This window comes from Nannochloropsis gaditana (genome assembly GCF_000240725.1).
Source record: "Nannochloropsis gaditana CCMP526 unplaced genomic scaffold scaffold995, whole genome shotgun sequence".
In the NCBI taxonomy this organism is placed as follows: domain Eukaryota; class Eustigmatophyceae; order Eustigmatales; family Monodopsidaceae; genus Microchloropsis; species Microchloropsis gaditana.
In genome coordinates, this window is record NW_005802958.1 from 1 (window position 1) to 8966 (window position 8966).

General features: G+C 54.0%; 4 protein-coding genes across 4 annotated transcripts; 2 read left to right on the top strand and 2 right to left on the bottom strand.

Annotated features, from left to right (window-relative positions):
• Positions 1–777, bottom strand: NGA_0682300 (uncharacterized protein; the record flags this gene model as incomplete). Its single annotated transcript, XM_005852720.1, has 2 exons — positions 638–777; positions 1–339 (listed from the first exon to the last, which is right to left on the bottom strand). Coding segments are annotated over exons 1-2 (468 nt in total), but the record flags the coding sequence as incomplete, so codon positions are not given.
• Positions 778–2416: 1639 nt separating this feature from the next.
• NGA_0682100 (uncharacterized protein) lies at positions 2417–3865 on the top strand (the record flags this gene model as incomplete). The annotated part of the gene is given in 6 exon segments (XM_005852718.1): positions 2417–2463; positions 2677–2795; positions 2935–3070; positions 3240–3558; positions 3573–3637; positions 3842–3865. 6 exon segments carry the CDS (start codon positions 2443–2445, stop codon positions 3863–3865), a joined length of 684 nt encoding a protein of 227 aa, XP_005852780.1. The 5' UTR covers positions 2417–2442.
• A 1514-nt stretch (positions 3866–5379) lies between these two features.
• NGA_0682400 (ribosomal rna large subunit methyltransferase h) lies at positions 5380–6471 on the bottom strand. The gene is made up of 3 exons (XM_005852721.1): positions 6366–6471; positions 5783–6174; positions 5380–5695 (listed from the first exon to the last, which is right to left on the bottom strand). The coding sequence occupies exons 1-3, from the start codon at positions 6428–6430 to the stop codon at positions 5511–5513; spliced, it is 642 nt and encodes a 213-aa protein (XP_005852783.1). The 5' UTR covers positions 6431–6471; the 3' UTR covers positions 5380–5510.
• Positions 6472–6821: 350 nt separating this feature from the next.
• Positions 6822–7961, top strand: NGA_0682200 (uncharacterized protein; the record flags this gene model as incomplete). Its single annotated transcript, XM_005852719.1, has 1 exon — positions 6822–7961. One exon carries the CDS (start codon positions 6822–6824, stop codon positions 7959–7961), a length of 1140 nt encoding a protein of 379 aa, XP_005852781.1.
• Positions 7962–8966: the final 1005 nt, after the last annotated feature.

The window sequence follows — 8966 nt, forward strand, 5'->3', positions numbered from 1 at the left end:
GTCTCCTCCTACTGTGCTTGCCGCTTCTTCCTTCGTCTCCTCCACAGAGGGTGGAGGCTTCGTGATCCCCTGCACCCTCGCCGAGGCCAGCCTGTGCATGAACTCCTCCTTCTCCAGTAAATCCTTCCAATCCACCCCACGCTCCTCCAACTCCGCCTTGATCTCCTTTATTTTCATGGGCTTGATCGCTGTCAGCTCGGCGGCCAGCTTGGTAGCGTCGACCTCCTTCCCTGTCTCTGCTGCTGCACCGGCTGCTCTGAGCAGCGCACTCCCCCGCTTAAAAAAAGACCCCACCGGTCTTCTGCGGCTGCTTACATCAAGCGTCGACATCGCCCGTGCCTGAAAAATACGAGAGCAGACGGTATCTATCGTCAAATATGAGCCTCAACTTCATCTGGAGCTGAACATGCGGTGGGCTCAATCGAGACGTGGGTGCACGACTTGTACACACATGAAGCGGCCTGAGACTTGTCTGGTGTCTTTCTTACTGCTAAAAGAACATGCGCTCGAAACTTAACCCTATAAGATAATCAGTCCGCTCTCGAAGTAGAAAGCTTCGATATCAGACGGCGCGACCTGCACATCCTGCTAAAGTCTTTTTAAAAAATGATGCTTGTGAAATGACCTGGTAACGTACCGACTGGGGGAGCCGCTGCGGATAAATCACACTGCCGCAAGATTCCCACGGCCGCAATGGGACTGTGAAAGCGGACGATAATGTGCCGCTGCATATCAATATGATCGCTCCAAGGTGCCTTCGTCGCATTGTACCTTGTGAAAAGGGTTTGGAGGTGCCACGGGTGTGTGACGTGTAAGGCAGAGGATATCATGAAGATAACACGCCGGACAGGAAATGCGGAAAAGTTGTACCTAGCGCTTGAATAAGCAGTAGCATACGTTCCTACACGCATCGCACTCACAAGGCCACATGAAACACAAAAGATGCCCGGGAAGCTATGCGGGAACGGCGTAGCTTCTGGAACGCCGTGTCCTGCCGTCGCAGGGTTCGCTTCCCCTCTTCTCCGTCCTTTTTTCTCCTTTCGCGCCAAAAATCAAAACTCGGGCTATTCCCTCGGAGCGCTTAGGCCCCGGGTGGTGGTACAAAAGGCTCAGCTGCCAATGGAAGCGTATACGGGGCAAGAAAATACGACGTACGATTTCTTTCAAGCGTTACACAACAAAAGTGAGGAAAAAACAACGTTGAATCCTTTTCTTGTGCATTTTTCGTGCTGCTGGAACCTGAGTCAGTCGGCTTTGTGCCCATGACATGGCATCAAAGCGGCTGCAACTAATGAACGAAGAAACAACATACTCCTATAGCAGCTGTTGCCACCTTCCTTTCTCCAACTAAAATTTTACGACTTTGTCCAATTACATGAGTGTGAAAGTACCTCCGGGAGGTGAGAGCGAGTCTGAGGGTGCAAGTGCGCGTTCATCTTCTACTCCACGTTCGATCGATCGTCGTACTGACTACTTGGGAAAAGCAATCTTACGCGCTCATACAGATTTTTCCTTTTGTTTTGGTGGACATACTGCACAATCATGAAAGATGTCAAAAGTTGCTTCGAAAGCACCTTTTGACGGTGCTCGGGCCTCGGCTAGTCCTTGCCTCAGCCGTTGGCGCCTCGCTGCTTGTTCACCTCAAAACCGCCCCACCTCCTGAGTCATGCTATAGCCTCCAAATAACATGCCTTGGTGCCCAATAAGAAATAAAATTTGTGCGCTGGGAAGAGAAATAGTTTACCAATGTCGCGTATGGCCAAATGTGGTGGAAGACGTCATAAGTAAACTCTACTTGGTTTAGACCGACGGCCGGTCCCGGGGCAGGAAAAATATCAAATATTTGAACTTCGTTCGTAAAAGTACAGAGATCTCCACCAATTTGCCACGATAGAAAGTCGTGCTCTCTGACTGACAGATTGCATGAATACGACAAAATGAACTTTGCATATCTATCAATGGTCTAGTGTAAGCATCTGTGAGCCCTGTAAAATGGTCTCGGCTCGCAAATGTGTAATAACACCCTTTTATTTTATCCGATGTTCAGCTTACTGATAAGCTTCACCCCATTGAACTCTCAACGAATTACGAAAGTGTGAGCGATGTCTTTCTGTCCCCCCCTGGGACGATCGCTGTGATGCCTAGATTTGTTTGCATCAAAGACCACACACCGTCTGGTCGTACAGTGTAGACGCGACGGAAAGTGTCCAAGCTATTAGATGTGCTTCACTGCATTAGCACTGATTGTGGTTGCACAAGCGATGCTTCTCACAGATATTCATCGCCATCTCTGATACATGCTATGAAGTTGACTCTTCTTGAAATAAATGACTCAGGACAAGCACCACGCTACAGGAAACGACGCTGCAGCCTTTTCAGGCGAACGCGCAAGTTTACTGGTGAAGATTAGGGTTGTCGACTGGCATTGGAGTAAGAGGAGAGATGAGCAAGACCGTTTTCGTGGTGAGTGGTGGACGCACTCCTCCCTGAGAGTTGCGTTTGACGGTATGGAATACAACTGTCGAAAATACCTGTCGCAATGTTTCGGTTGCGGAGAGTGTGGATATGTGCACACGTTACACACGCGACATTTCGAGAACGCGATCACCGTCCTGTCAAGCTGACATGGGTGTCCTGACAGATTCAATCTTCTTTCAACGTTTCTTCAACTTTTAGGGTAATCTATCATGGGGCACCACCGCAGACAGTCTGACAGCCATCATGGAGACAGCCGGTCGTGTGTTGGGCGTCGAAGTCCAAGCACATAGTGACACGGGCCGCTCCAAGGGGTGGGCGTAAGTGTGATTGGGGATTTTCTGGAAGCAGTGAGGATATTGCCAAAAAGTGCGCGATTTCCCTGCCTTCATCGCTAAGTGTTTCCCGTCCTGGCTTCTTCCCCCTTTCTCCCTCGCTCCCCCCTGTTCTGCACGCCAGCCTCGTCACATTTGAGACAGCAGAGGATGCGAGCAGAGCGATGGAGCTACTGTGTGGACGGGAGGTGGAAGGTCGGCCGTTGTACGTCCGAGAGGACCGAACCGAGATTGAGAAGGAGGAGGGATTCGTCGTATTTGTAAGTCGCACGTGCATGCACCCCAGGAGAAGGAGAGCTTGAGGGGAGGACATCGAAGACGGGGACTGGATCCCCACTTTTATTGTAAGAACGGCCTATCCAGTGCCTTCACATCGGCTTCACTTTCTTTTCTAATTTGCTTTTCCTCTCCTCCCGCCGATGCTGTCAGGTGGGGAATCTGCCCTGGGACATGACGGCGAGCGGGCTGCGGACCGTCTTCAGCGAGTTCAGCCCCTACGACGTACACATCAAGACCAACATGTCCGGGCGCTCCCGAGGCTTTGGCCTTCTACGCTTCCGGTCCTCGGAGGAAGCACAACGCGCCATCGAGCAGATGCACGGGATAACGGTCCAAGAGCGGAAGATTCTTGTCCGCTTGGACCGGGCGCATCTGGAGATGATGGGCCACAGCCCTGCGACCATGGAGGCAAGCGACACCGTCACCTGCGGAAACATTCCGTGGCACACGGGGGACGAGGTCTTGGCCTGTCACATGGCGCAGGCGGGGAGGGTGGTCTCGTGTCAGATCCAACGGCACGCGGATACCCTGCGGAGCAAGGGTTGGGCGTAAGTGGAGGGGAGGAGGAGCTGATCGGACAGGGCGGAGGACAAGAGGGTTAAGACTCCTGAGTGGAACTTGCTGTGGCTGTCACGCTAGGCTTAGACGTGGACCCCGCCCGAAAGTGTGCGGCTGCTCGTCTCGGCGGCCGTCAACCTTCGGGCCATCTACCAAGAATACTCAATGAAGCATACCATCCTCCCACCCTGCAGGATCATCCGCTACGTCACAGTTGAGGAGGGCACGAACGCGGTCCGCTCCCTGCATCGGACTGTCCTGGACGACCGGACCCTCAACGTGCGCTTCTACCGGCCAAACAAGACGGTGGTAGAGGGGGACGCGGCCACCTCGGGCTTCCCCTCCGCGTACGCAGTGGCGCCTTTGGGAGGAGAGCGAGGGGGCGGGGCGGAGAGGGGGATGAGGAGCAGGAGGATGATTCAGGGACCAAGTGATGGGATGGGCGGGAACCTGGCGATGAATGGCGGGCGAGGGGGGATGCTCGGTTACGACCTGTACCAACAGCAGCACGTGCCCTTGCAGCACATGCACGCACACCAGCACTTGCATCAACCGCCGCTGCAACACTTGATGATGCAGCCCTTCCCGGGACCGGTTAGGAATTAAAAGGGTGAAGGCGGTGGTCAGACTGTATCTCTGCTTGTGGTGATGCGAATGAGGGAGAGGAATCGGTGGGCGTCTCTTCTCTCCAGGCTTCCTGCGGGCCATAGTGATGTATTTCAGCCATTTGCATATTATGTGCACCTTCACTGATACGTGTCAGCCGCCGAAGTCCGTCAATGAACGCGTCTTCGGGGAGTTGAGGGTTATGTATGTATGACGGACCTTCGCGCAGCTTCTGATGTGTGTTGCAAGTAATTTTTTTGGGGATGGTGGGGGCCTCTTTGATCGAGACTGTATTCCTTCATGATGACATGATCTCAGTAAGGAATGTGTGACACTGAGCTCTTTCAGAAAGAGCGCTTGCAAGGACGCAATGGAGGAAAACTTCGGGTGAGATCCGAGCTGAGCAACGCTTTTGCATTCGTGTGAGAGACGCGTGCGCGGACTCGTTGTGGATTTGGAGGCCCAAAGAGGCATCCGTCGACGACCTTGGATCGCAAATCGACGAAAGTCCACAGCGACCGCTGAAAATGTGTGTTTTGCAAGTTTCCGGAGCACTTAAAGATGGTTGTACTCAATAATAGATTGCGAGCCTTGTAGCCCTCCTATCGTCATGCGCGTACCGCCCACTGCCAATATGCATGTCTTGTCGTAGGATACAGTAAGCACAGTGTACAATCAGCATCCCGGGTATTACAAGGACGTGAGCAGCCATTCTGCTGTTGGACTTGATAAGAGAGGGGCAGAAATCAACGCATTACAAGGAACAAATACAGGCAGATTGGGGTGAAATGGGGTTCAATAGAGTTCGGGGCACAAAAGGAGTACGATTTGACTATAAAAGTGACAGAGGAGAATTGATATGTTGGAACAATAAATTAATCAAAGAGAGGTCAGAAATGATGAAAATGAGCATTTCCAAGGCATTGGATAGGAATATCTTAAGCCTTACTAGAGAGGCTGACATTGGTGAATGTTAATTTTATGATTAACACACATTAGGATCTATCGTGGTTAAAGAAAGTAGGAGTAGCAAAGTCAGGCGGACTGGGAAAGGCCGCGTCGAATACTTCCCTCCGAGTGAGAGACAAATCTGAAAGAATGAACTATGTGAGAGTTCCAAATCCAATCTCTCTATCTCCTGTATTTTCTTACTTTTTCCACCCGTTTGTTTCTTTAAATACAGTCGATGCTGACACATTCCCCCTAACGCCCACTTCAGCTTTTTGCCGACCAAATGTCTCCCCCCGCAGTCCATGCTTACTCTTTGTGGTACCCGCTCCCTCTCTTTATCTCCGAGGCCCTGTAAATCTGCTCGGCAAGGAGAACACGGGCCCACTGGTGCGTAAACGTCAAACGCGAAAGGCTCCAAAGCTCCTTGCTGGCCCGCAACCGAGGCGGTAAGCCCTCCGCTCCTCCTATGACGAGAGACAGGCGCGCCCCGCCTGTGCAGCCACGGGAAAGAAACGTACTTCATGATCAGATTTAAGAAGGATTTTTCAGGACAAAAGAGCTTTTAAAACAATTCTCACCTTCTTCTAGACGCTTGTAGAGGATATCCGCAAGTTCCATGGACGATAGTTGCTTTCCTCCCTCGTCCAAACAAATTACAGGAGCTTTCTCCTTTGCGATTGCTGCTTCAAGCTCCGAGTCAGTCTTGTGCCATACAGTCGTGAGGCCTAAGACGGGTCGTAAGCGCTTGGTGTACTCAAGGTAGGCGTCGTTCAAGAACTCTTCCCCCCCCGAGCGCTTCCCTCGGATGTGGATGGTAACTTGCAAGCCGCACGCAGGGGTGACCCGGAACGCGTGTGTAAAGGTAGGGCTGCGAACCAGCCGGCGACAATACCGCGTATGTGAAAATGCAAAGAACATGTTACTTTGCACGAAGTTCAAGAAAAAAAGGACGCTGAACGCTGTCCAAAACCTGATAAGGGAGGAAGGTAATACAGACATCATATAGGAGTGCTCGCTGCCACACTTACAACCTCGTCCTCACTGGTGCAACATTAGACACCTTGTAACACAGACGACCAAGCACATAATTATTTCCTTCACAAGCTTGTAGATCTTTCCTCGAAAAATAATATTTAAACACCATATAGCTTTGGCACGTACCGTATTCTGATAGTTTCCATCCTGCTTGTTCCTCGCCCATTGGTCAGTTCCTCGATGCGGGCCATATGCGAGTCCAAGTCATATAGCAACTAAGCATATTGCTCCTTGGTACAGTAAGACGATGCCTGAGATGATGTTTAATCGGCCACATAAGCCCCGCGTGGGACATTTTTCCCATAAAGAGAAAGGGGGCGGGTTGAAGATACTAGATGGCTCCTCGCTGCCTCCCTGGTGATGCCGTCATTGATCAGGGGGATTTCGCAAGGGAAATACATCCATTAATAATCCAGGAAACGTACTGCAGCGCAAATCTCAGGTGGCAAGATATTACGAGAAAGCATTTGCTGGGAATAATTCATAGTCATGCTCACTTAGCATTTCCCATTTTTGTGCTTTTCCTGCTCACTGCGCTACCCTACTTTACAGCACACATAATTAATTCCTCCTCTCAGTGCCATGAAACCATCATCAAGAAGAAAACAGCCAGCTCGTGTAAGCGTATCTATACCACGAGTCCCCTTCTTTTCTGCCGCCATCGCGTATGTCGTGGTCCTCTGCATACCGGAGGCCGCCCCCTTTGTCGTTCCAAGGCCGGCTATCCCGCCACTACTCGTTCCGCAAGTCACACCTGTTCGTGTCACGCGTGCCTCCGCTTCCACGCCTTTCTCCTCGAGCATGCGGCGACAGGCGCACACGGTTTATTCCCCGCCCGGCTGGGACCGGGAAATGTATCGGCCCCCTGACGACGTGCTCTTCGAATGGCAAGAGCTGGTGTGCTGCCTCAAATTCATGGAGGAGAAGGAGGTTAACGCCGGAATGCTGGCACCAGAGACCCGGGACATGATGATTGAGTACGCCGACGCGCTTATAGCGGGGGGCTCGCCTGTCCGGACTCTGGAGGGGTTGGCTGAGGCGATGATGGGGAGGTGGAAGCTGGCCTTCACCACCGAGGAGAGGTATAAGATCCTGCCTCCCGGCACCCGGGTGTACTACCACATACACCGTGACGGCCGTCTGGAAAATGTCATGAAATTCAAAGACAAGTACTGGGACAGCCTAATCTCCTCGGCCACCTACAACCTGACGCCGCAGGGGCGCCTCCTCTTCGAGTTCTCCTCGAATCGGGTCCACATCAACAACCCCTTTCAGGCACGCGCGCAATGGAAGATTCCTTTGCCTCCTAACGTCGGGAACACGGGCTCGGCCTTTGCGGACGTGAGCTACATGGACGGGGTCCTGTGGATCGAGAAGATCCGGGATCCTGGAACGGAGCAGGTCTTCGTGACCATCTACGAGTACCAGGGGCCGATCGAAGGGGAGGAGCGGACGCCTTCGCCCTCCCTCTCCCTTTCCTCCCCGCCTTCCTCGTCCTCTGCGTCCTCCGCCGGCTCTCTAATAGCCTTTCTGGAGGGTCTGGAGAAGGAAGAGCAGGAGGAGCTCGCCGAGGAGAGGCGGAACGAGGGGGAGAGGGAGGGGGAGACCTCTCCTCCTCCCGCTGACCCCTCGGCCTCTGGCGACCCTAGTGTGGCTCCCTCCTCCCCCCCTCCCTCCCCCTCCTCTTCTTCCTCCTCCCCTTCCTCCCGAGTGTCTGCTTGATGAGGGGGAGGGAGAAAGGACCTCTGCCAAGGGCCTGAGAGGGCGTGAGGGTAGGGTGCGACGGACGGAGAGAGCGGGCGACTTAAATGCAAGCGAACACGAAGAAGGCAAATCAAAGAAAGAGGAAACGCACAACGTACGAGGAGGAACTTCTCTGTATGATTAGAAGGTCTTGCTCTCACCCCCTGCATCCCTCAATTCGCCGTCCCACCGGGGCATCCCCCCCCCCGCCCTTCCCCCACACCCGCCAGCCCACCGCCTGCATGATCTGTGCTTTTGTCTCAGTAGCCTATCCCGCATGCCTTCGAGTCCTGCCCCGCCGATACCATCTTGGATCCTGTCTTCCGGCCCATGCGGGAACGAGGGGGGTGAGGACGGCTAGGGTGCCTGCTCTTGTCGATGCTGTTGTTGTTGTTGCTGTTGCTGCTGCTGCTGCTGCTGTCGGTGGTGTTGTTGCTGCTGTTGGGGGTGATGATTGTGTTGAACAAAGAGGCCGTTGTGCGGTACCGGCATATAGTTGGAGGGACCGGGCGGCTGGTAGGGATGCTGGACTTGAAAGGCGGCCTCTTGGGGCGCCATCGCCGCATATTGCGCTGACGGTGACTGGTGAGGATGGTGGGGTGGCAGGTGCTGCTGCAAATGCCAGCTAGCCTGCTGCCCGTGGCTGACAGGAGGGGGGTAGGGAGGGGCGTGGCCAGCCGGGCTGCCCGGATACGGCAAGCTCCCACCCCTCCGAGGCCGAAACGCCCCGTCCGCGCCCCACCCATGTCTTGAGGCGCCAGGACTGCCCGCAGTGCGGGGCGGTGGCGGCGGTGAGGGCTGGGCAGGGTAGGAATAGAGGGGGATGGGGGGGAAGGAGGCCGAGGGAGGTTGCTGGGGGTGTCTCGGACGGGGAGATGGGCGGAGGGGCGGTTGGAAGGAGTGAGGGAGGGACGAGTCCAGGAAGAGGGGCGGGGCTGGCGAAGGAGGGCTGGGGGCGGGATGAGACTGCCCGAGCGAGGAGCC

Excerpts from the sequence above, each read along its gene's own strand:
- NGA_0682400 (XM_005852721.1), bottom strand. The coding sequence starts at position 6,430 with ATGGCCCGCATCGAGGAACTGACCAATGGGCGAGGAACAAGCAGGATG. Across the intron at positions 6,175-6,365 it reads ATGGAAACTATCAGAATACG|GTTTTGGACAGCGTTCAGCG; the intron begins GTACGTGCCAAA and ends CTCCCTTATCAG. Across the intron at positions 5,696-5,782 it reads CTACAAGCGTCTAGAAGAAG|GCGGGGCGCGCCTGTCTCTC; the intron begins GTGAGAATTGTT and ends GTGGCTGCACAG.